The 27,436-nt window shown below is 30.9% G+C and overlaps 2 protein-coding genes across 7 annotated transcripts; both read right to left on the reverse strand.

Annotated features, from left to right (window-relative positions):
* Positions 1 to 453: 453 nt before the first annotated feature.
* LOC108761623 (cGMP-dependent protein kinase, isozyme 1) lies at positions 454 to 13,604 on the reverse strand. 6 transcript variants are annotated; one of them, XM_018508270.1, is made up of 14 exons: positions 11,345 to 11,524; positions 6,437 to 6,817; positions 5,638 to 5,810; positions 5,252 to 5,532; positions 4,867 to 5,009; positions 4,650 to 4,787; positions 4,130 to 4,308; positions 3,799 to 4,040; positions 2,914 to 3,237; positions 2,367 to 2,598; positions 1,603 to 1,709; positions 1,207 to 1,446; positions 829 to 895; positions 454 to 692 (listed from the first exon to the last, which is right to left on the reverse strand). In XM_018508270.1, exons 3-14 carry the CDS (start codon positions 5,764 to 5,766, stop codon positions 597 to 599), a joined length of 2,178 nt encoding a protein of 725 aa, XP_018363772.1. In that variant the 5' UTR covers positions 5,767 to 5,810; positions 6,437 to 6,817; positions 11,345 to 11,524; the 3' UTR covers positions 454 to 596. The 6 variants fall into 6 exon arrangements, with proteins under 6 accessions (XP_018363772.1, XP_018363753.1, XP_018363762.1 ...); XM_018508251.1 differs by having other exon boundaries at positions 6,433 to 6,817; XM_018508260.1 differs by lacking the exons at positions 6,437 to 6,817; positions 11,345 to 11,524 and adding an exon at positions 13,316 to 13,604.
* A 728-nt stretch (positions 13,605 to 14,332) lies between these two features.
* On the reverse strand, positions 14,333 to 25,825 carry Sur (Sulfonylurea receptor). Its single transcript, XM_018507794.1, has 30 exons — positions 25,806 to 25,825; positions 25,083 to 25,343; positions 24,743 to 24,845; positions 24,095 to 24,322; positions 23,412 to 23,603; positions 23,186 to 23,332; positions 22,857 to 23,057; positions 22,521 to 22,658; positions 22,289 to 22,451; positions 21,862 to 22,040; positions 21,655 to 21,780; positions 21,197 to 21,434; positions 20,963 to 21,068; positions 20,594 to 20,855; positions 20,374 to 20,511; positions 19,783 to 20,025; positions 19,421 to 19,662; positions 19,103 to 19,168; positions 18,937 to 19,005; positions 18,765 to 18,856; positions 18,417 to 18,634; positions 17,858 to 18,079; positions 17,499 to 17,680; positions 16,994 to 17,165; positions 16,463 to 16,697; positions 15,857 to 15,984; positions 15,491 to 15,678; positions 15,219 to 15,322; positions 14,924 to 15,120; positions 14,333 to 14,514 (listed from the first exon to the last, which is right to left on the reverse strand). Exons 1-30 carry the CDS (start codon positions 25,823 to 25,825, stop codon positions 14,359 to 14,361), a joined length of 5,016 nt encoding a protein of 1,671 aa, XP_018363296.1. The 3' UTR covers positions 14,333 to 14,358.
* Positions 25,826 to 27,436: the final 1,611 nt, after the last annotated feature.

A 27,436-nucleotide genomic window follows, 5' to 3' on the forward strand; every position in this document is an offset into this window, starting at 1 on the left:
AATATGTCCATTTATATACAATTATATAAAATTATATATATTTTTATATAATTTTATATAATTTATGTATATAAAACATTTTTTCCTGGGTATTCATTTATATTTAAGATACACCGGAATGTATTAGTGAGTGCTCTTATAAAGAAATAATATAATTTCTCACGTTAGTAAATTATTTTTTATCAATTAGTCGTTAAAAGATCTAAAGAATGTAATTAATTATATGGATCGACGAATTTTATACGCGAATAATTTCAAGAAAACAATACTCTATGCAATTTTATAAAAAGACTAATTGAAAATGTTAAGTAAAAATTTTTTTTGAAAAAGGCTACTTATTGTTAATTAATTATTAACAAAAAAAAATGTCTTAATCAAATGTCTTAATCTAGCAATGCAGTTATCTATTTTTATATTTCAAAAATATATCGAGTTGATATTTTAGTATCCTTGTCATTACATTTTGGTAACAATTAATAAAAGAGCTACAACAATTAATATTTCTATAACAGATACAAACGGTTAACAAATGCATTTTTTGATACCACAAAGATGTGTAATTATTGTATCTGTCTGTGTTATACAGAGAATTTTTCTCAGAATTCCATGTCCCAGCCAGAAAATTCGTCCGGTGGAATATCGCGGTCAGGTGGATATCTTTCAAAGTTTCGTGTATCGAGTTGATGTCGTACCTAGAAATGCCCAAATAAAATAGATGATTTTAATACAAATTTGAAGTAAAATTTTTGCATAAAAAATAAAAAATTGAAAGCGTTTTATTTATAAATCCTATTAATAAAAAGTGTAAAGTTTGCAAAAGTAATATACCGTTGGTACAATGGGAGCCGGTAGAGCCAATCTTTGAAGTGCTTGCCAGTTGAATCCGGAAAACCATCTATTAAAAGGACAAAGATAGAAATCATTATAAAGGAAAAGATAAAATATAGGCTACTTAAAATTTATATATAACTAAATATATATTTATATTTGTATAACTAAAAAATTAAAAATTACACAAAAAAAAACAAAAAGAATCCCATGTTACTATCTTTTTCTCTATTTTATATTATATTGGAAAGCATCTTATTTTATAAAATAGAAAATATCTTTTACAAAATAGTTTCTCACAAAGATATTTAAGCATGGAATGTTTTTAAAAATATAAATATTTTTTTTCTTTTTTGTAAAATCTTTCTAACAACTTACTTGTGATCGCGAATATCCTGTATACCGTTTCGCTGGTAACCCAGTCGTTCGGAAGCGTTCAAACGGAGTAGTTTCTTGATGAGATTATTGGCGTTTTTGTTGACTATGTTTGGTATACTAACCATTTCGATTCCCTTGAGAATATTGTTATAAGTTGTCATATGATCGGATCCTCGGAAAGGCGGCTTACCAACGAGAAGCTCATGAGTTAGGATACCGAGAGCCCAATAATCCACCGCTCTAACGAAATGAAGAATTAAATGCGATGGGAAAAACATATAGAAAAATATATAAAGACAATAATATGTAAATATAGAAAAGCATAGATATAACAATCATATAGATATAACAATATAACAATTATAATGAACGTTGGAACAATCTTAAATTTCTTACCTGTCATGGCCTTTATTCAAAATAATTTCCGGTGCGACATACTCTGGCGTACCGGCAAATGTCCACGTTTTGGCCGGACCAATTTTCTTACTAAAACCAAAGTCCACCTACGGAAGAGAGATAATTTTTTTTTTTGTAGAATTTCTCATTCTCACAATCGGGCCTGCTGCAGTAGGCAGGTGTGTAAGTTATATATTGCACAATAAAAAAAGCATTAACAAAGAAAGCGCCAAATTAAGTTTTAAAGGATCAATTCTCTATTCCTAACCAATTGCATATGCTCGCTTCTGTTAGATTTAATTTTTTCCAAAACTTGTACTGTACATCACCAACCGTTGGAGTGAATAATTGTTTATTTTCTGATGCTACTAAAATATTTCAGTACATACAGAACCATTACATTCAGTACATACAAAACCATTTTAGCATCAAGATATCGATCGTTTTCCTAGAACAGAAACGTGAAAATTTTCTCTATTAAATTTAATAGTAAAAAAAAATTTTTATCTTTCAGATTTCTGTTCTAGTTGCATGATCAAATTTCATCCTCTATAAAAAGATATTTAGAAAATTTTTTAAAGATTATTCCTATTCATAAGATTGGTAAATAGAAATATTAAGAGGGACAGCAAAATCTCCTTTGCGCCTTATATTTCAGCAGCGCAGGCCCGATTATAATAATCTCTAAATGTATATTTCGAAGAAACTATAATAATCGTGTAATTGAGAGTTAAGTTATTATAATTAAAAATCGAATGTCTCACCAACTTTAAATAGCCACGTGTGTCGAGCATAAGATTTTCCGGTTTGAGATCTCGATAAACAATGTTTAGTGAGTGAAGATGATCGAGGGCTTCTACTACACAGCCAACCATAAACTGTGTAGTGACGTCATCGAAAAGACGTCTCCTTTGAAGAGTTGTCCAAACATCTCCGCCGAGACATACTTCCATAAGAAAATAGACGTACTTGCTATCTTTGTACGTTTGATAAAGTCTAAAAAAAATGCGAAATTATATTAACTTTGATCTAATTAATATTGTTTAAAAATTCTTTTGTTATACTTGATTTAAATTTATTAGTCAATTAGTTTTTCGTTTACATATTTTTATTAATCTTGATGTCGATTACAAATTTTACGATGTTAGTTGTTTTTACAGTTTATCAACAATTGAGAAACAGAAATAAACTAAAATATATATTTTATATTGATTTGAAATATCATTTTATACTAGCAATGATAGTTTCATAATATTACAAGTTAATCGTGATCTACATTGTAATATCAAATTTCAGCGAAAGATAACTTACTTGCATATGAAAGGAGAATCGCACGCTTGCATAATATGTTTCTCATTCAGCACATGCTCTTGCTGTTGTTGCTCGACCATGACCTTCTTCTTGAGTTTCTTCAGAGCGAAGCTCTTATTCGGGTTGGATCTGAGTGTCACCAATTCGACACGACCGAATCCACCAACTCCTAACGTTCCTCTCGTTTCAAGGTCGATCAAGGTTAAATTTGCATACTCGTTAGTCCACTTCTTTGGGGTCAACGAACGCTTTTGCTTTTCATATTCAGCTAACCAGTTCTTGTTGCGAATCTCATCCAGACTGCCCAGATGGTTCAGGAATGACCTGGCAATTTCTTCGAATTATGTAATATTTTTAACGTTTTATATTTACGGAAAAAGATCGTCGTCCATTGATTAATTATGAATGTCTCTTTGTAAAATAAAATAATAATTTTGTATAATAGTTAATAGTAACAATCTTGAGGGATAAGTTTCTTAATTTTTTAAATTTATCTTAAAATGAAGTAAAATATCAAAATAAAAAAAATGTAAGGCGTTGTTTACAATACGCTAAGTAAGCTTGATTTAAGAGTAAGAAATTGACCAATCACAGTCGATTATTCTTTTCACAATTGACTGTGATTGGTCAATTTCTTACTCTTACTTCGTAAACCAAGCTTACTTCGCGTATTGTAGACAACGCCGTACAGTTTGAAGTAAATGATTGATATCTTAGATTAAATAATTCACGGTTATTTCATAGAAATTAAGATAGCTTTTGCAACTTATATTTTTTAAATTTATTTAATTTGACGACATATACAATCAATTTGACACACACACACACACACACACTTCAGAGATTTATTAATTATAAAATAACGCGTGTATTAATTGAACTCACGTTCTGTCCAGGGTCAAGCATTCGACACCAGGTGCGAGCGCGATCGCGTTGGCACGTCGTTCACCCTCGTCATCGTAGAGAGCCAATTCGCCGAAGTAATCTCCTTTGCCGAGGACTACTAGTTCCTCCTCGCCTCCATATTCGGTGTCTTTGGTGATCCGTACGTTGCCACCGCTGATTATGTAGAATTTTTCACCCTTCTCGCCCTGTCGCAGTATTTTCGCTCCAGCCGGGAAAAATTCCTGCAAGCATTATTATAACGTTCTTTTAAGCCATATTATAAACTAAGCGGCGAGCAGAATGGTATCTTTTGAAATATCTTCTTACTTACTACTCTTATAAGATCGGATATCTTCGCGAGCACATGATCCTTGGGTTCCGGAAGTTTTTGAAGAACGGAAACGCGTTGGAGGAAACGGATGTTGCCCTCCAGTTGTTCCTGAGCTGTTCTCATCATTATAGTTAAAAACACTGATCTGTCGAGAACCCATACTTTTCCAGCTTTCTTTACTGAACCACAAAATTAGACACATGTATTAATTTCAAAGCATTAGCACTTCTTAGTTTTCAAGAAAACTAAGTTTTCAAGAAAACTTAGTTTTCAAGAAAACTTCTAATTTTTTAAATTTCGATGATTTTTAATGTGTTTAATAATATTGTAAATTACTAAGTTTGAATATATATACTTTACTCCAGGTTTGAATATATATAGCTTGTCTTACAAAATTTCTCTTTTTATAATATTTACATAAACTTAAATATACTTGTACTTAATTTTGAGAAATATTTCCTAAAACGTGTAATAAATTTTTAGAAATGTGTCGATTTTTTAATTCATTTTTCACACTTACCGCTAATAGATCGAAGTCTTTTTGTGTTATATAATAAAGCAATTTCTCCAAACGCAACTCCTGGTCCAAAACTTCTTTGGAATTTGTTCCCCTCGTAAATGTCAAAATCTCCTTCCGCCGACACGTACAAGTGCGAGCCTATAAATAAACAATATGCTTAAAAAATTTACATATAACTGTGTACATTAATATTTATCAAGTAAAAAAGAGGCTATACCTATATCGCCCTCTCGGATAACTTGAGTATTAGCAAGTATTTGTTTTGGATACATGGCAGAAACGAGTGACTCCACCTGATTTTCTTCAAGATTACCCAGAAATTCGTTCTCCAAAATAGCCCTTTTAATTTGCCTGGCACTCCTATAAATAAAAAAAAGAACGATAATATTATGTTCTATACTTTTTCGAAAGGAATGAAATAAAATAAAATCTATATCGCGAGAGATTAGAAAACAATTACATAATAGACAATTAAAAACTTATAATTTTCTAATATCATTATTTTCATTAATTATTATATAAATTTCAACGCTAGCTACCATAAATTATGTTATAAATTATTATTAATTTATGAATATTTATCATTATTATTTTCTGGTTACTTGGCATCTTTCTCGTATACGGGTGTCGGTGCCGAGGGTGGCGTTGGCGTTCTTCCGATGACGCCACCCCTTGGATTATTTACGTATTGTTCGCCATTGTTTACAGCAGCCGCATCTTCTAATCCAGATTCTTCTTGATGTGATGGAAGATGATTGACATGATTGGTCTCAGACGGCGGTGACGACACTATGACTTTCGTGAGTGATGTGGATGATTCGGATGATGATGGAACAGTGCCATTTACAGTTATCGGAGGCAAGGTACCAGGTAGCGGACGTATCTAATAGAGATTGAAGTATTTTAATAAAAAAAAATTTTTAATTAGAAAGATAATTTTGATAAAATTATGCCTCTTCTAATGATAAGTGATTTATTTATAAATTACGTTAATAAGACGTACGACGCCTATAGTGAAACTGGAGTCCTCATAGCCCGGCAGAGGGGTGAGATTGATGCTACCCCTCTGCCCTCGGAATGTTAGGAAGTTGGCCCTCGGGAAGCATGAGAACCTCATGTTATCTTCGTCCAAAGCATGTCCAAAGCAAATTCTTTTAACACCTGAAAGAAACGTGTCCCTTTAATATTTATTTTAAGCATAGCTTAAATCATTAATGTTTGTATTATTTGATAGAAAAAAAATATAAATTTACATTGTAAACATAAAAAAAACGTATAGATATATACATTGAAAATTCGTAATATAAAATAATAATTCTTATGCACACTTTTTATGTGCACAAGTCTTTACAAAATATTATATAATGTGTAGCAAAATTGTGCAATATTTTAATATTTTCTTTGTTTATTGATATAATTGCATCCCTGATGGCATGCTAATTAATTCACAACGTAATTTTTATCCACAATTATTTCATCTGTAATATTTAACATTAGAAGAATTCTCTCTCTTTCTCTTCTTCATTAGTTCGCCGAAAGTCAAAGTCTCACAGAGGTCTAATTATTTTCGCACAGGGTAATCAATTTAAGTAAATGAACAAATTAATGAAGAGGCAACTAATTTGATCTCTGACGTATAATTTTATTCACCGTTTGATATATACATCCAACATATCTGTGGCTAATAGTTATTTCCCGTCAGCGTCGAAGAAACGTTTAATTAAGCTGATAGTCATAATTGAGCGGAACACATAATACTAGGATAATTATTTCGGTCACTCACTCACTCGTATCACGTTCCTTTCTTCATAGCGGCTCTCAACAGGTAATTATTCTTCGATATCACTGCACGCGGAGGTCATTCATGACCGGCACTCGATTCCTTCGTCGAACACTTCGACTCGTTCGGATCGCATTACGCTCATCATATAACTACTCCACTTTTTGTGACACACAGCTCTTTTTTTCATACGACTCGGTCTCGCTGCGAGAGTCGATTGCTACCACAGCAGTCACATGCTTATGCTAATGGTGTTTGGCGCACGTGATATATTGTGCCTTGACGTCATAATGCATTAGCACATGCTCATGATGAGAATATTCTCGACACTTTACCAAGTCCGATCATCCTTTCCATTTCGTTAAGATTTTTAGTTATGGCAACTTTTCTGGAAAGAAGCGCTATATAATATGCTGAAGCTTTCAAAATTGTAAATGTCATAATAAATGAATAAATAAATGAGCTTGCGATTATTAATTTGCAATTTGTATTGTTGCGTTAATATTTCTTATTACTTTGTAATAACTATTATAAATTAATTTCTTATATATAAAATGCAGTACAAAACAAATTTTATAGATTTAGAGCATGAAGATTTTATTCCTTCTGTTCAAAGAGGACTAAAATAATTTTAATAATAATTTCGTTTCCTTCTTTTTTTGTATATTTCAATTAAAATAAATGTACTCAGAAAACTTAATTTTACAGATATCATTGATGCAGGTTTCTTCAAGATATTGCTGAAGTTTCAGTTCTTTAAAAGAATATTTTATTAAAATTATACGGCTTGTTTTATTATTATACATATAAAATGCTTCAAGTTGCAATATAGGAACATCTTCAATTCTTTATTAAAATTTGAGAGACTCGCAATTATTATTCTCTTCAGCACTGCTCTTTCGCAAAAAATCCGTCAAGGCTTGCGCATATCTTATTGTGAAACCACTCGATAAATCCACGTTGTTGTTAATCTTGTTACGATGCAATACGATGAGTTATTCGGTTTTATTAGAATCTTTTGCAAGGTGCACACAAAATTGCAAGCGAATTTATTCGCTTCTAATTTTTCCTCGGGTATTGTTTCACGAGGAGACGTCACTTCGTTTATCACCGATATGCAAACAGCGCAGGAATCTTGAGGTGATATCGCGATCGTTTAGTCGTATTCATTATTCAGGACGCTTTAGAAGCCTCAGTTATGCCAATTACTATTATTTCATGACTTTGGTGTCAAAATGACTTTTTTTTTATCAACACTGAAAGAATTCTTTTCGGAATCATTGAAATTCTAGCACTGAATAATGAATATATTGCGGGGTAACCGAATAAAAAAGAGAATTTATAACTTAAATATAAAAAAGTTTTAAAAGAAGATAAAAAAATAAACAACCAAAATTAAGAAAAAGTTAGATATTAATCTTTACAAATTTTTTTGCGAGGGCAATACAATTCTGTTCTTCATATTGAGTTCATCAATTGTTGAACATTTCATATAATTATTATATTTCCATAAAATTTCAAGACAATTCTCTGTTACATATTGTCAAAATGTTATTATAATTACTTAATAAATCACAAAAGTATTTGCATAGATACAATCTTCGCATAATTCTCTAATGATACGTGACCTCCTTATACTCATGCAAGGTCGACTCGTATCGGATTGTACGCACTATATTGAGGCCATGATAACGCTATTTGATTGAACGCACAAGCAAACGATTACCCAAACCCTAAATATATCCTCTGATTATACGGTCGTTGAAGCATGCACGATAAGTTCTGCGAGCAATCAATTAATTAATAAGTAATTTTCTATACAGTAAGATTTTTGAAAATTCATTAAATATATTATCTCTTCCATAAGAATCGGCTAATAAAAAAGAAATATTTCAAAACTATCTGTGTAATAGGACAAATTGTGTCAAAGCGATTCACAAGCAATTGCATCGCTGTGAAGTAATTGAATTCAAGCCTACGAGATCTTAACGCGCGCACCAAGCTACAAATATTATATAACTATAATTAACGAAGCGATAGTATCGTTGTTCATTATTCGAATAAGTAAATCACGCGTTTTGTCATCGTGTTCCGAAATAAAAAATAAGAAAGAACCTCGCACTTCCGGTATTTCATGATAAATTAATTAAACTATTTTTACGTAACAGGAAAAATCAAAAGAGTCGGAAAAGTACTTCGGGTTTCGTAACTGAAAGAAGTTTTTTGAAAAAAAAAAAAATACTATTCAACCCATATTACGCACCAGGAAGACTTGATTAAAATACTATATTCGTAATATTTTATATTCATTTTTCATATAAATATTTTATGTTTGTGTCTTGTAATATATAAAATTATTATTTATTGTGATAAATAAAATATGTCAAAAGAAAGATGAGGAAAACGAGAGCGAAAACGGCGGTCGATCGACAATTACACGCAATTCCATTCTCTTAGTGCGACATTTCTTGTCTGTAAAAAAAAACAACCATGCCTTGTTAACAGCTCGGAATTAAGGTTTCGGGAGAATAATATTACGGTTCACGTCTCGTTATGCGGCGATGCGCTCGACATGATTTGCCAGTGCATCGCGCGACACTTTTTTCGCTTCGCTTTTCAGTGTAGTTGTTTATGTAAAAATTACGAGGTCACGAATCCCGGAAATGATGGAAACGTAACGATATTGTAATCTGTTGCACAATGAGCTCGGTGTCGATTTCCCTGACGGAAAACACCGGCAATATTTAACCGCACGTCATGATGCGGTTGCGAAAAACCAATGACAAGGATAAATAAAACATAATACGATTCTTGTCTCATTAAGTCTTAAAATATTCAGACTTGCATATTTTTAAACCGAGTGTATCGTCTGTGGGCAACAATGATTCGAATTTCAATAATTGAGGAAAATTTACAGTTCGTCTTGAAACTCAAGCGCCTTTCCTTCAATGTACAACTTTTTAACTCGATTTATTATAAAAAATATAATTTAGATTTGATTAGTTTAGATCTTTTTTTACAACAGTCTTTGTTTTTATTATTATATATATTAAGATTATTTTTATTAACAATAACACAGTATTAAAAATAGATATACTTAATGATTTTGTTTGCAAATTACTAAATCATAAACTTATCTAATTAATAATTAAGAATAAAATTAAATAGTAACTATAATTCAGAGTCTAAGAAGCCAAAGCATATTTTTAGAATTTAAATGTCCTTTTCGTACATTTTACATTCTTTTCTCCTGATAATTATATAAAAATTCTTTTCTTTGCTAATTATGAGTTTCCAGTTCTAGAACTTTGTTACTTCACGTGGTGAAATGTTTCGCAAACATTTTATAACGTAACACAAAGATAATACGTGTTATATGTGTTAAGGTAGCAAGCAATTGAGCATTGCTCAATGTTTTATCGATATATTTGCGAAGAAGTCTGCGTACACATTACAAGCCGCGGACAATTAAGGTAATATTGATAACGTCAGTTATACATACACTGAGAGAAAAATATTTGATATTTGTAACTATAATTACATATTACTATAATTATGATTATTACTGCTATAATAATAATAACAGTAACTATGTGTATAGTTCTAGCAACAAATGTTTATAGTTAGTAACCTAAAATGACTATATAATTATAGTTATTATAACCATAAAATAGTTGAAATTACCATAAAAAATATAGTTGTCCCAAAATATAACTATAAAATTATAATCGCTTGAATCATTTTTATAGTAATTTCAACTATTTTATGGTTATAATAACTATAATTATAGTCATTTTAGGTTGCCAACTATGTACATTCGTTGCTAGAACTATATGCATAGTTACTGTTATTATTATTATAGCAGTAATAATCATAATTATAGTAATTATATAATTATATATATATAGTAATTATATATAATTATAGTTATAAATACAAAACATTTTCTCTCAGTGTATAGACGCCTCTTTATTATAGGCTCTTTATTATTATATTTAATCAACAATATCGACAATCATTGCCGAGATTAATTAACTTCATCTATGCCTATACGTGTGTATGGCAATAATTAATTTTCTTATCGCGACACACGCGTCTTATATACATATGACGTTTGCTTTGTAACCAATAGCTATTTTTTATGGCTTCATTTGCTAATTATTACTCATTGCCTCTTGTTTGCAAATTATTTGTACTCAGGATAAACAGAGATACAAACGCGCAATAACTAAAAGTATTACGATAATTAATAATAAAAAATAATAATAATTTTGAGAAAAATAAATTTTCCTATTGCACATATAATGTTTAGGTACTTAAAAGACAGTACAATACTAATTGATCGCAAATAAATCTATATAAATCTATATAAATTAATAAAGCGAGTATTAAGCTTTGAATTTTTAATGTGTAAATACAATGTAATTTTCTTCTTTTAATTAATATTATACGTTGCTCAATAAAAATCTAGTTATATATTTTTTCGTAATAAGATTTGAGAGTAATATATTAAAAATAATGATATAAAATAAATATAATATAAAATAATGTAAAATATATTGAATCTGTATTTTATATTTTTTCGCAACAGAATCAAATTAAATTGTACAAATTGTACACAAATCGAATTAACAATCCGATATTTATACTCTCATTGCGACACTGATTAAAGGAAATCTTTTCACTTGGTTGCCATCTTCAGTTTATCGACATCGGAATGCAAGTCGATCTTGAAATTTATCAGTCTAGAATGATATCAGGAATACTAGTCAACGTTTCCGTGAATCGATTAGATAATCAATCGCGCAGTGAGAAAAATGTGCGATGAGAAACAAGTCTATCATAGCATTGTCTTGAGCAAATTCGATGATGTGCAACACAATTAGCAATGCTCATACTTTTTTGCGAAACTCACCCTTCAGGTTGACGTGGGAAATTTTTCAAGCTGGACTGAGAATCCTGCGCCGGAAGGCCCACTAACGAACAATGATGTCAAGCAAGATTATGCGCTTTTCGCTCGCGCGATCTCGGAGGAAAGAGACATAGATCTTTTTTTTCAAGTACGACCGCACGGAGGTGTACTGCATGAATTCGCACGTTCGACTGATGCTCAGGTACGACAAAGACACAGAAATCTTATCTAGCCGATAACAGAGCGGCGACGAGCAGTGTCAACAAGCAGGTATATGTGGCGCGCGAGCATCTTATCTAATGAGTCTATTCTTTTTCTTTTAATAAGACTGCCTTCGTGTTCTTTGTCAAACGTTCGTATAGGCATTGTAACTATCAGGAAAAATATACTCTTTTTACTGGGTAACAATACTAATTTAATTTTTGTTAACTTTGCTGCTTATAAATACGAACTAAGAGTAACGGTTAAAAATTTTATTTATAATCTTTTTGTTTCTTTTTTTATTTTGTATTTTTTCGGAAATAAGTATAAGATCATAATTCATTAAAAATTACTTTATTGGAATCAGCGTGTAATATTAAGTTTTAATGTCACATAATTAAGTTTAAGATAAAAGTTTTTATAAAAAAACACTGGTAATATTAATTTCAATTTAAAAATACAAATTTATTGTAAAATTAGATAAAACAATATTTTGTTTAAATTGGAAATAACATTGATCTATTCTATTAGTTTGAGTATTGCTGCAATTCGAGGATTAAAATGTTAATTTTATTGATTTACAATTTATAGCGTCTTTATATATTTTTCTAAGGTTAAAGTAAAATATTTGAACATAAGATAAATGTTCTTCAAGTATAATAATATCTGCTTGTGTGTGTGCAATGCTGATTCAGCAATGATTTGCACTCTCACATTAATGAACAAAAATTGTACACGTGCATCCAAAGTTTTCAATATAAAAGTGTAACTGAACGTCAAGATTCATTATCCAAGACAACGATGCTTTATCGTAAAATTTTAATATACGTCAGTGACAATAATTAAATTAGTAAGAATAGACTCTTAGTATCAAATAATGATCTAAAGAAAGTGAAGTTTTATTTTCTTTATATGACAACATAAGCAATTAAAAGAAATATTGATAATTAAAGTAATTATTAAGTATTGCAACATAAATACTATTATGTTTGAAGACATTGTTTGAAGATATGCTGTTGTTAATGTTATTAAGAACAATTAAGAAACCTTCGAGAAACGTTTTTTCGTTTTGAAAGAAACACTTTAAACAATTAGATCTATTGTCAACTACACTTAGCAATTGCAACAAAACTCTTTTAGTTTACCAATGATTATCTGTGAGTTAATAAACTAAAAAAGTCTTCTTCTGATCTCATTTGCTTTTATGTTTCCTTCATTCTTATCTGCGTAATGATGATCTTTTATCACGAGTTTTTATCACTATTTATATGCTTTGTTTAGCACCACGACCGGTGCGCTCCCATTTTAATTCTTTAATATATTTTTCTTGCGATAACTAAAATATGTCCACTTATAAATTTTATTTTTCAATTGTAAACTATTTATTTAAATGGTCATATTTTCGTTATCGTCTATTCACTTTGATTCATCAAAATAAACAATCACCCTTCTTTCTTATCATTCACCTTTTTTTATTGACAATTAGATAGCAACATTAAGCAAACAAAGGGGATAGCTTTAGTCCCTAGAACTTAATATCCGTTGTTTGAAGACAATTCAACTTATTTTATCTGGGATTCCCTACAATAGTTAATCAGTCAATAAATAAATCATATCATATTAACGTTATATTATTTCTTTGATAATATTAGAGAGAGAAGGAAAGAGAAGTATAGAAACTTACATGTCAAAATATAAAAATCTATTAATATACTATTTAATGGTAAAAAGATATGCTAATAACGCATATGTTAATTTGCTAGAAATACTTACCTCTCAAACTTTACGATTCCGTTCCTCGCTAATTATCTCTATGATCTTGTATTGGTGCACAATAAAGTGTTAAATATTTCACTTTAGATAAATGGCATTATCCTTAAGACACATTAATAACTACATTCTTGCAACTTCTTTTCGTCGAATCGTTTGTAATCACACGATGATCATTTGTCACTGCAGATTTCAACTGTCATTTGAATTAAATACTTGATTATTTAATCAAGTCACATGACTCGAGCATCGAAAATTCTGATTCATTGTTAGATTAAGATTTTACCGATAATTATTGCCATATATTTGTTGCAAATTATATATAACGCGATTAAATAACTCTTTTTTGTTTCATGTTAAAAGAATTGAAAATTCATCACTTTCTTAATTAATTTATTAGTCACGTCCGCCGATGAAAGTAACTCTCTCACGCGATGATTTATGAGACAATTGTGCCAATAAAACGTTCACTTAGCTTTTTCTTTTATATAAAATTCTACGCTTGTTAAGCTTATCGGCATCGCTGTCGATCGGAGCTAAAAAATGCTGATAAGTGAAACAGCTCAGGTGCTATCGACAGGCCGGCCTCGATGCCACTAACAGAAAAACATGCTCACCTTTTCTGCAGTGGTAGATACAGTCGACGACGTGGGGATATTGGTAATTATTATCGTTAGGCACTCTTATCCTGCGATATACCGAGCGTCGCATTCACATCATCAAGTACAATTCGATTATCACCTTTTATATTTATAAATTACAATTACTATATTAATAATACAAAATTAGGATATTGTATAAAACTAATAAATTAGTCACGCATAAGATTAATATAAAAAATAAAGCTTTGTCACATGTACATGTATATTCTTATAACGTATAGAGAAACTTTACGTTTATATCCTAAAGCAGTCTTTACATTTTTATCTTAATATTTAAATCGATACTATAATATATATGGAAAGAACGATTTTGTCGAAATTTTTAGATTGATGTTTTAGTAAGAACGTTCTTTCCGTGTGTGAAGTTAATTGACATTCTTACTCTTATCGTTGTTCGCCGCTTTGCTCGACCGCTTTAATCATTGCGGAAAAGACTCCGTTCTGTCTTTGCATTAAATCTGCTGGTGAGCCTTCTTCGATAATTTTGCCCTCGTCGAAAACAATGATGCGATCGCAATATAACAAAGCCGCTGCTCGATGCTGCATACAGAAAGTAGTTTTGTTAAAATATTATTCTTATCTAGTTGAAGATTCATTTTTCAAGCATAAAAATTTTAGAAAATATTAAAAAACGCTCTTTTTACTTTTTTAGTTTATTGATAAGAAATGTTTATTACCATCAAGCTTAAAATATGTTTAACTGATATCAATATATTCTAATAATCTATATTATAAAATTTCAAATTTATTCCTGCATGGCATTTAAGAATTCAAGATAAGTAACTTTATATTTAGCAAGTACGTAGACTTATCATTTAATTAATAGTTTGATAACATCCAAGAAAAATCGATCAAATTGCAATAAAAAACTAGTTAATTCAACATTGATGGAATACATCGATTACTCATTTAGCAAAATGTACATTTAATTTATCGAACGCTTACTTACCGCAATGGTGATTACAGTTCTGTCCTCGAAAGCGACAGCAACCGCTTTTAGAAGAGATTTCTCAGTGGCTATATCAAGTGCACTAGTCGCTTCATCGAGAACGACGATACTCGATCGCTGAAGAATCGCACGTGCCATGCAAAGCAGTTGCAGCTGACCTGCTGAAAAGTTCTCGCCGCCTTCTCGTACCTCGAGACCTACATCACAATTAATTTCAAATATATTATATTGTTATTTTGAACGTATTATGTTATTTATCGTATTAATTTTACGCATATTATATTATATTACGTACTCAGTCCCTCGGGATGCGAAGCTATTACATCCTTGATTTGTGAAAGTTCCAAGGATCGCCAAATTTCTTGATCCTCATGTTCCGAAAACGGATCTAAATTTTCTCTACAAACAGTAATTAATTTTAAGCTTGAATATATGTACTTAATTTTTAGATAAACACCGTATATGATACGTATTATGCGATGCAAATACAAGCTGTGAATTGCGAGCCGCGTTAAAAACTAGATATTTGGCAGTAATAAAAGATTTATGACTGTATTATTTGCGCACCTGATCGTGCCGCTAAACATTATTGCATCTTGCGGTATGGCCGATAACCGAGATCGTAGTATTCGAACAGGCACTTGCCGGATATCAATTCCATCCAACAGGATGCGTCCTTGACTGATTTCGATCAGTTGGAAGAGGGCCATTACGGTTGATGATTTTCCGCTACCGGTCCTTCCACAAATGCCCAACTGCGAATATTAATCGTATAATAAAATATACAACAAATATATATATTTTATAAATAAATGTAATCATATCATATGATTGAAAAATACAATAAAATATGCAGTCTTAAAAAATGTATTTTATTTTGCCTATGTTATTATATTATATTATCTACTATATTATCTACAGATTATTGATTACTTTTTGACCAGCTGGTATTCTTAAAGACAAATCTGTGATCACCGGATTTCTGTCAGCATCATAGCGCAGAAAGACATTCTCAAAAACGATCTCTCCTCTATTAGGCCAGTCACTGGCTACCCGTAAACCTAAAATTCAGCAGTTAAGATTAGCACGTATATGATAAGGAAGATAACGGGAAATAACTGGATGTTAGTTGACTTGTGAAAGATAATTTTGCGTTGTCTGGCGATTTGTACATTGTACGTGTCTTCGATAATACACAAATAAAACACCGAACCATTTCAGGAAGTTGATTAATTATCAATTGACAGATTTTGATCAATATTTAAATACAATTGAAGTACTGTATACAGTTTTGATAGATGATAATAATGAAAGACGAAATATTATCACGAAATAGTCAATTGATATTCAATAATAATATTTTAAAAACTAAAAATTATCGATCGTTTACTGGATTTAGATTGTGACTGTCACGAATTAAAAATTATTAACGTCATGACTCGGATTATTAATACATTTTGTTTATCGATATTTTATTATATAAGCTTTTCATATCTTCGCAAATTAAGAAGTTTCAGCGAATTTTAGGTTGAAAATTACCGTTTTCATGAAGCTTCTCCGGTTGCACATTTTTGTAAGCGCAAATTCGAGCTACACTTCCCATGTACAACTCGATTTCTGCGCTAAACTTGATCATCCAGTTCAATACCGGCACTAAGAGGGTATAATTTATTGCCAGGCCTACTAATCTGGGTGTTACGCGACTTGGGTACAGTTCCGCAGAAAGTAAAGCTGTAGAAATGGCTACTACCACGGTAACAGCGCCCAAATAATCCTAAAATTATTTATGAGACAATAAAAATCATCAAAGAGTCTGCCACTAAAGCCAGACATTTCATCAATGTATGGTTTATATAATAAATAAATTATATATTTATTATTTAAAATAAAGTTATAAAATATAAATTTAATATATATCTTTGAATTATATTAATTATTAAATTTTAGAAGTTTCTAGAAATTAATTTAAATTTTTTGGATCAATCAGACAATATCGGTCGATTGAGACAAATCTTTCCGATGACAACATATGTCAAGATCAATTTATTATACATGACTCATTATATTTACCAATGCGATGCCAAACCATCTGCTACTGGTGTTTAAAATGAGAAATGCGTTGGTGTTTATGTCGAGGCGGTTCATCATTTCCTCTATGAAGCGATCCTCTTGCTTGAATGCCCTCAATGTTGGTAGGCCGGATAAAGTTTCTGAAAAATGCGCTACTACTGGTCCTCTCGTACTAGAAATTCCAACAAGAAAGTGAAAGAAAAAGAGTAATGGAAATATTTTAGTTTAATAATACAAAATAATTAAATTAATTTTATTAATTATTCTCGAATGTGTAGTGCTACACCTTGTATATTATTTTTTATTTAAATAATAAATATTTATTATTTATTATTATTAATTAATTGTTTATTTGTATAAACGCCAGATTTGTGAATTACTTGAAAATTAATATAATAAGAATTTTTTATAGTTTTACGTTTCTCTTTGATTATATAAAAGGATATAAAGAAGTTTTTTAAATATTTCGAAATGACTATTATGAGATAATAATGATTATCAATACCTGCCATCTAAACATTGTAATTGTCTAGCGCTTCGTCTGTAGAATTTTTGCAGTGCATAATAAGCGCAGCTAATTGGTACAACGGTGATCAAAAACCACGGTGAAATAATAATATTAATGATCATCACCGAACCGCAGAGTAATACAAAAGACGTCAGTCTCTTGATCGCCGTAGCTATTTTCTTGAGAAAAGGAATAAAAAATTTAAATTAGGTTTTATTAAAATGGCTTTATGTTCATAGATTATTTTTAATAATATTTACATAATATTAAACATATGATATTAAATTGTCTTGGCGACTGTAAATTAATTGTCAAAATACAAGAAGTTTAATTAATCAGTAAATATGTCTATTTACCTTGTCTATGACACTCATGTCTGCACTAAACCTGCTCAGAATCTTTCCAATGAGATTGCATTCGAAGAACGAGATGGGTGCGCCGAGAAGTCCGGCGATAGCTTCTTCGTGCAATTTCCGTCTAGCTCTAGCACCTAGCCATTGACCTGATACATTGTAAAGTACTGATAAAAGAATTGACCCCACGGATATGATGATGTACACCATGAAATAGGACACCGTCTGAAAAAGGATCGACGTTCAAAATTATTGTAATAGCACATCATCCGTGCACGGTACATCTTTTTCGATTGTAAAAATATCACTATATTTTTAAATATTAACATATAATATCTTTTCGTAGTAACAATAAATTATTCTTAACTCGTTAGTAATGTCAGTGACAAGCGCGTGTAGTAGTAATTGCAATCAATTGATTATTGACATTAGTTGGAACGCAGATCTAGTTCCTCTAGTGATACATTTTTGAGCACGATACGCAAATGCGATATTCTTATCGTTGTAAAATTAATATTACGATAATTTCATATATATTTTTTAATATATAAAATTTATTTACATTCGCTGGCGAACGAATGCTTTCCTCCATCCATTCACACAGCCAGAAGTCAGTATATACGCGAAGGATTTGGAAGGCCAACGCTGCTATAGCGTAAACGAGTCCCGGTATCCATCCACCAGCCTTTGGATATTCCATCCAAATCATTCTAGTGACCATTCCACTTTTATCGTCAACTTCAAGTTCGCCCTGTACATCTACGTCTTCGTTGTTCAATGCTAAAAGAAAGATTTAGAAATTAAAACGGATACTTTTTGTAAATTCTAAGCAAAAAAAAAAAAATAGAAAAGATCGTAAAAGATTAAAGAAACACATAAAAAAAATATATAAATACTTTTGATAACTAACTTTCTTCCACATCATCCGTCTGATCGATAGTTCGCGATTCTAACAATCTTTTCACCGGAAGATGATAATGTTGATCCTGGTGCAGAATAATTCTAAAAAGAAGCAAAAAAATATTTAATTTTCAATTACTTATTTATAATTTCTTTTTCATAAGTCATTCTTTTGTAATTACTTGTTAGAACCTGGCATCAGTCGAGACAGAACGTTTTTGTCTTTGCTCATTGCCATTTCATCCGGATACCTAAAGTTTGCGTTATATTATTTCCTCTTCCACTTTTTCAACAGTATTTCATAACAATAAATCACATTATCTATATATAAAGAAAAAAGTTTAAAACCTAGCAGAGAAGAATTGCTTTAGTACACCGCTGGGCTGTCCGTTGTTGTAAGTATTGTTCCTTTTTCTAAACAAAATTAAAACTTGAAACAGGGAATTTATTTTGTGTAAAAAAATATATAGATGTATATTATTTCACGGAAATTATTTTGTAATCATAAAGAGATATTTAAATGGAAAATTAAAAACTTGCGAAACTTTGCTAAAGAAAGATATCAATTCGAAATAAATTTATAAATTGACTCGTCAGACTTCTCATCTAATTGCATTCTATATATATGTTCAAAAGAGAAAAATGATCTTTCAAAATTCTTTATACCTTGATGGCACGTGTCGATTTTCGAGAATAATCGGCGTGCTGTTCTGTCGGAAAATTGGCGGCGGTCGTTTTCGCGCTTGAAGACTTGTCAATCTGACAATGTCGTGGTGCGGTTTCGATCGTTTCCTATCAGTGTCCCATTCTTCCTCTGATATTAAAAGTTCTGTGAGAACGTGACTCCAGTACTTTGATCCGGATAAAGTTGTTCGGCGTAATCTTAAAGGTACGAATGCCGGCGGATTCTAAAAAAGGATTGGCCAGTGGATTCGCAATTCAGATTAACACGTTAGTGATAAAATTATATCCATATATAAATCTCAAAGATGTCGTTAATATGTATGTTTGCTTTTTCTATTATTTACTACATAGGCATCTCGATCGGTAGTCCACCATCCGTCACTAACGTGCTTTTTCGTTTTATTCATTCCGATTCTATAGACTAGTTTGATTAAGGACCATCTGTCCTTGGCAGTTTTTTGAAATTGATTCTCGTCTTCGCGTCTCGTATTCACGATTCGCCACTCTGCAGCTAATTCAGAATCAGTATCCTCGATGCTCGATTTTGTTCCGACCGCACGAACTCGACAGCCGTCCATAACAATTATCTTAAAATATATTTTTATGCAATTTTTCTGATTTTTTATCATCTTTTAATAGACATAAATTATTTTTTTATATTTGCATAAAGAAATATAGAAAATTAGAAATATCTACATAGAAGTATAAAAAGAAAAAATTAATTACTTATTTTTTTAATTCGAAGTATCTAATAATATACGTAAAAAATAACGATTATATATCAATAAAAAGAATTATAATTAAAAAAGATTCATTTCATTAAAAAAAAAATTTCAATCTAACACAGTAAATATAAAATAACATATATTTTGATTTGTATAAAATCTTTAAAAACTTAACCAAAGTATTAGTGTTAAGAATATATAAAATAAAACCTGATGCGCAGCTGATAATAGCTCCAATTTGTGAGTGATCATAATCACCGTTCGACCGTTTCTCAGTAAGAGCTTCTTGATACCGTAATCGAAAATCTGCTGACCGACGTGCTGATCTAATGCCGATAATGGATTGTCCTGCAAGCAATTTTTAATGTTTATCAGCATATAAATTTTTTGCATGGAAAATTAAAGATACAAAGCAAAAAAGCAAACGAACCAGGAGGACGACATCGGCGTCGCTGTAAAGGGCTCGAGCTATAGTAACCCTTTGTTTCTGTCCGCCGCTCAAATTAATACCTCGTTCACCAATCCTGGTCAAATCTCGACCAGGAAGTATGTCCACGTCCGGTTGAAGAGCGCACGCGTGTAAGACATTGCGATATCTTCGCGATCGATATGTAGATCCGAAGAGAATATTGTCCCTCAAGGTTGCATTTTGGAGCCATGGCTGTCGTGCCACGTAAGCAATCTTCAGACTCCTGAAAAAAAAAATACGAAATATTTTTAATCAATAAAAATGTATTTTCGTCATAATTAAGGTCTATCAGATTTTATTTTCTCTTCTCTTTTTTTAAATTTTAATTACTTAGTCCATTCGACGCTTCCGCTTGTTTTCTGAATCTCTCCTAAGAGTGCCAATAATAAAGAGGTCTTTCCACTTCCGGTTTTTCCCACTATTATCGTCAGTTGTCCTAAAAACACAAGAAGTCTTAGTTTATTATATTTGAATATAATTATTTTTTTAAAAGAATAATAATTTTGACAAATAATACATTATTATATTTATCTAATATCTTTGCTTCTAGCGTTATATATTTACCTCGCGGAAAATTAAGAGCGTCAATCATCAACATATTTTCGTCGGATCCCCAAGCGAAAGTACTCGGTGTGACTTTAAGAACAGATTCTGACACTTCTAGATCTTTCTCGAATACTGTATCGATTGAGGAGTCAATTGGCAGACCGAATTCACGCAAGATACTCGATCGTGGATCTTCCTCGTCCTCTTCAATATTGTCCAGCGATCCAAAAGTTGTAACGCTATTAATTGCTTCTGTCTGTGAAGAAAATAATGCGTCGCCTCAATCTGAATTGTTGAAACAAATATACTCAATGTTCAATTTGTAAAATGTGAAAAAATACAATTGCAGAATTACACAAAGTAGATTTTTTAAATATAAGCATCTTGATAACCTTATTATTTTTATACAATTTCAAACAACTACTTTTTACAATTAAAAATAACTAGTTTTAAAGACCTTTTATTTAAAAACTCACATCATTATCAATGTACGAATTTGTTTTTGACAATATATCCGTTGTTGATTTATAATCATTTGATTTAGGGAGAATATTTACGATCTCTGGAAGTTGGAGAAATTCTTCTAGCCTTGTGGTAGAAATCTGCAACCGAGAAGGAATGTCTCAAATTTAAGGGGACTGAATTTAAAAAGTCGTTTAACTCGCGAGAACGTTATTCCTCACCATGGCATTGATGATAATCGGTACTATCACCGGAAAGATGAAGAGCGGCACAGTTAGTTGCGAAAAGAGCGCGAGACTGGCAAAAACATTTCCCGCATCAAGATTTCGTTCCTCTAACCAGAAATAAATACCGAATGTGAAGAGAGTTACCAGAACGCAAAAGGCATGCGTTAGGAAGTCTGCAATAATAATATATAAATTTACATTCCTGTTTTTTTCAATTAAATTATTAGAATGTTTATTAAATTATAACAATTTTCATATTATATTCAATGTTTCAATTTTTCAAATTATCTTTTTGTTTCCTGTGCAAAATTGAAGCATAAAAGTCTAGAAATGTCTGTTATTATTATAAACATTTTAAGAAAAGAACGGAATTATTATTTTATATATATATATATATATATATATATATATGTATATTTACTAATAAGCGCCCAATATATAGAATCCTTTTTCAGCAGCTTCAATTCTTCATCTCTGGTTCTATATATGCGATCTTCGAAGAGATTCTCCCAAGCACGTAGCTTAATGAGTCGTATTCCTTGAAGAATTTCATTAAGTAGACGAAGGCGCGTGTCGCTTTTCTCCTGGAAAGATTGGAGAAAATTGAAGACTCAAGAAAAGGAAAATTGGAAAAATAGTTATCACTTTCTTACCGTTATGGATTTGGAATTTTCGGACATTTGTTTTCCAAGAAGTAGCTGCATCGGCGTGACGATCAATATGCAGCAAATTACTGCGATAATCGCGCTAATACCCAATTTCAAGTACAGAAGGAAAATGATAGCGGTAATCTGCATACAAATTAAACAAAAGTATTTCGAAAATTTTTTATAAAATAATTGTTTAAATTATATTTTATTATATTAATAATTATATTCTTGTAATTTATTTTGCGAGAATATTTGTATAATTTGATAAACGTTTTTTTCTCTGCGATGTTAAGTATTAAAATATACGCCGTACATATTTATTTAGTTAAATGTTCTTACTTTTAATGGAACGGCCCAGATGTAATGAACGATCCAGAAGAAACTCATTACGTTGTACGCATCTTCGGTCATGAGATTTGTTACAGTTCCAACATCAGCTGCTTGTTGATGACAGTGCTGCTCTTTATCTTTATTAGATGGCTTCTCTTCCTCAGAGATACTCCATGAAGACAATCGAAGAGCTTTATCATAAATCAATGCCTAAACAATTCAACAAAATTTCAACAAAATTTCAACGAGTCTTGTTCGATATTTTGTGATGTCTGAGCTCATCAAAAATAACGAAAAATAAATAATTTATAAATTAAACATTATCCATGATAAAATACCTGAAGAGCTGTTCGCAAACGTATTCCTCCAACGCAGAGCACATGAGTAGAGGCTTGTTTCAATGTGCATTGCAAAATGGTGACAAGAAAAACTACGATCCCCAAGAAATATCCATTTTTCAGAATTTGGGAAAATGTCAAAATTTCCTAAAGAGTTAATCCTTTAGTTAAGCATATTAAAATGAAAAAGAAGAATTTAAAAGACAGTAGAGAAATGTGTCGATACCTTCGAAAAAAACTTTTCATTTGTACTGTTTTGCAAATTCGATGCATAATTAACGATCTTCGGAATTGTCATAGGACCCACCAAAGTCATAGCGTCGCCGAAGAACTTCAAGATACTGCCCGCCGCGAATGTTAACCATATCCGTTTCCAAAAACATTTCCACAAAGACAATTTTCGTCCACGGCATCTTAACTAGGAATTTAAGTTCGATTTATGCTAAACAATATGTAGATTTTGTTGATATGAAAAGGTGCGAATCATGAAAAAATTTTAATTTTAGTAATTATTGGAAACACTTTTAATAATCACTCAAATTAAAATCTTGTCGAAGATATATAATTATTATATATATATTATACTAATAAATATATCATCTCTACAGATTATCATAAGTTATTACATTTAATATTAATATTAATTACTGCATTATTTGACGAGACAACACTTTCATTTTATTAATTATTAAAAGTAATTTAAATTGAAATTTTGTAGAACAATGTAATAAATATTAATATTAAATATAATAACGAGTGATATATATATTGTATTTATATGATATACTTATTAGTGTAATGTATAATAATTAAATATCTTAATCATCTTCGAATTGCGTAAACATTACGAAAGTGGATCGATTATTTCTCGTGAAATCTTTTTCAAAAGAAAGAAACAAAAATTGTTACCTTTTCGGTTTCGTAAATGTCGCGAAAACGTTCAAATTGATTCCTCGTAGTATCTTCGTCCGGAAGTTGCCCAAGATCATGGAGTTCGAGCGATGTGTGATAACCACGCAGCAAGAGATCAATCATCCAGTGGAAGGTGATCTTGCTGAGGAATGGTGAGGTAGAGTGCACATAAGAGTTCCGCGCAATATCGGGCCTTTTAACGGTGTATTGCCTGCTTTTCTGCATCTAACGACGAAACATTATCGTTGCGAATATATTTGCAGTGAGAAAATGAGCTGAAGTGCCAGGCAACGCGGTGTTTATACATTCGATATTCTACGCTGGGAAAAGACGGGGTAGTAAAATGTTGTTGATGCTGTTCGCCTTTATTGAGTTGAGGAAGTCGTAAACGCAAAACGAGGTGGGCAAGATTTTAATACATCTTTGGGGAGATGGCGAATATTTGCAAATGCTTCGCTGCAAGTTTCGATAGTATGCATTTCGAAAAGTTTTTCTCACGTTTGAAGAAGAACATAGTAAGAAAAATTGTCTAAGAAAATAATTAGATAGCATAGTATTTTCTGTAGAACGAAATACTTTTTTTATGAGTAATTTTATCTCAAAAGATGTCTGTTTCTTAAAGATATATTAAATAATTAAATTTACCATATGATAAAGGGTATAAGAATCAATAATAGCTAGCAGTCCGCAACAAGCGGCGGTGATTCCTGTTGTTGCAACCCGAATGTACCGAATAGACAGACCAAATCTAAAAAATAGAACTTTAATAAATATGAAACTTGAGGTAAGTTAATTATTATTAATAATAATTGGTTAAGCGTTAATTGGTTTTACAATAAATTATTGACATATAGATAATAGCAATATTTTATAATATAAATATAAGAAAGTGAAAAGTTTTAATAACATTGATCGGAGAGAAAGATATCGAAATATAATTAGTAAATCTATGTATTTTATCTTAATAATTATTAGTAATATATACCTGCATAAGTATAAAAACTTCCATGCTCGCGTAAGACCAATTACCGCAAATCCACCTCCCGACGCGACGGTACCGAAACCATCCTTGATCTCGGTTTCGCGATGTAATATCCAACAAAATAATACAGCAATTATTGTTAAGATTAACGATAGTGAAATTGTCGTCAGTATGGACTCGTACAGTTCCAATAAGAGATTCAGCAGTAGTAATATACAAATTAAAGTTCTGCTTGTGTGAAGTGGCAACAACGACTTGGAAATCCTAAGAAAAAAAGTTGACATTATTTTTATAATGATATAGTCATGCTTGTCATAAATATTTGCAGAATATTCAGTTTTACTTTGTGAAAAAATATTTCTAAACTTAAAAGAAATAAATTTTTCTTCCAAACTGGGGAAAACATTCTTTTTACATTAGAAATATATGTAAGAAAAGATTACAGATTCTAAAAGTTAATAATAATATAAACAAATATATTACAATATTTGAAAAATTTTAAGTATTGCTAATTTGTATATATATGAGTTAATGTAGAATTAATTCAGCATTAATTGATAGTAGTTGAACTTTTACAGAATAATTAATGTAAAAAAAACAGTTGGCGAGGTATCTCGTTATATGAGTACATTCTGTAATCACATCAGGTATGTAGACGTATTATGTATTCGACGGATAAACGTATATGATGAGTAGGGGATTGGGTTTGTACGCGTCTTAACGAACCTGAATGGCCTCTGAGTCATTTCGCTTGCAATTTCCCGAGTCTATCGTTATGTTGTGCCAATGACATCATTGACATCAACTTATATCATACTTGCAGATATTTGATGTTGTATTAGTGTGTAAGTTAAATTTAAAACTGAAGTATATTAGGGGATACATATTAATGAGCATGTAAGTAATTATCGACTTCGTACTCTCTTTTATTAAGATAAAAAGGTGTAGCGTGTTTATTTCATATTTTTCATTTCTACTTTTATTAAAAAAGAAAACATGTAGAGAAGATTCACTGAGAATATTGATATACTAAAGATTCTATTTATGTAGTTTGTTGTTAATTTTATGATAATGGCGAGCGATGTACACTGAATTAGTTAATTTGTAAACGACTGAAAGCATAAGGTTGAAACAAGTTTGCTTCTGATGTACAATCGTGAGGCAGAAGGAAGCAATAAATCGAATAATTACTGAATTACTCTTTTCGCGATTTGATGTGTGTGTGTGCCGCGCGCGCGCGCGTACGTATGTGTAACGTTATTGCAAATGTACAAGTAACAAAGTGAACGGTAATAGCCGCGTATGTTGTGTCTACAATATTCCAGGCATGTTCTCATTTACGCTTTCTTTGGGAAAACAATAGTTTTTGCGTTTAGAATGTAAATGCGGAAACACAACGGAGGGCAATAAAAGGTTAAAAATAGTGAATTTGTTAATATAAGTTTTTCTACTAAAAAAATTGAAGAAAACTAATTTTTTTTTTAATTCTATAAGACTATCATTCTGTCTAAAAAAGATAAATAACAAATCAAGTTCTTTTAGAAATTATATCAAAAGTTTTCGCAAATATTTTTAGAAACGTGTTAGGCCCACAAAGTGAGAATACTTCCCATTCTGCTCGTACACTGAAAAAAAAGATTGGTCGCTGCAACAATTTAGAGAGTAAAATATGGCATAGCATTTTTATATGGCTGCAGCAACCAGTTCTTATCGAAATCATATAGTGACATTGCGAATAGGCTAACGCAACTAAAAATTTGCTGCAACAACCAAAAACTGATTGCTGCAGCCATATAAAAATGCTATGCCATATTTTACTATCTAAATTGTTGCAGCAACTAATCTTTTCTTTTAGTGTAGTTTTCTATATATAAAAATTACTAAATTCACAAAAACTCAAGAAACACCGTAACCTTTCGATAGATATTTAAAGCTTTAAAACTTCTAAAATTTAAGTTTCACTTTTAATGGAGTTATATTTACTTGAATTTTGAAGCTTGTAGTTCAACAAATTTTTGTTTTGATTCAATATAAAAAAATTTAACATATATTAAATATAGCATATAAGAAATTTGATAAAACATTTAATAATTTTAGAATATTAGTATATAAAAACTTAAGAAAAAAATTAATGTATTCGCCAGTCAATGTACTAATATTTTTTGAACAGCGACGACGTGAGTCGGCGACCATATAAGTGTATAAATGCCTATAAAGTGAGTGCGTTTATTCTAGGAGAGAGAAAGAGTGAGAGAGAGAGAGAGAGAGAGAGAGAGAGAGAGAGAGAGAGAGAGAGATCTGAGTTTCAACCTGCTATAAATTATTCCAGTAATTAATACTAGGCGTTTTTCTTCACG

Source organism: Trachymyrmex cornetzi, unplaced genomic scaffold, assembly GCF_001594075.2.
Source record: "Trachymyrmex cornetzi isolate Tcor2-1 unplaced genomic scaffold, Tcor1.1 scaffold1093, whole genome shotgun sequence".
Taxonomy (NCBI): Eukaryota; Metazoa; Arthropoda; class Insecta; order Hymenoptera; family Formicidae; genus Trachymyrmex; species Trachymyrmex cornetzi.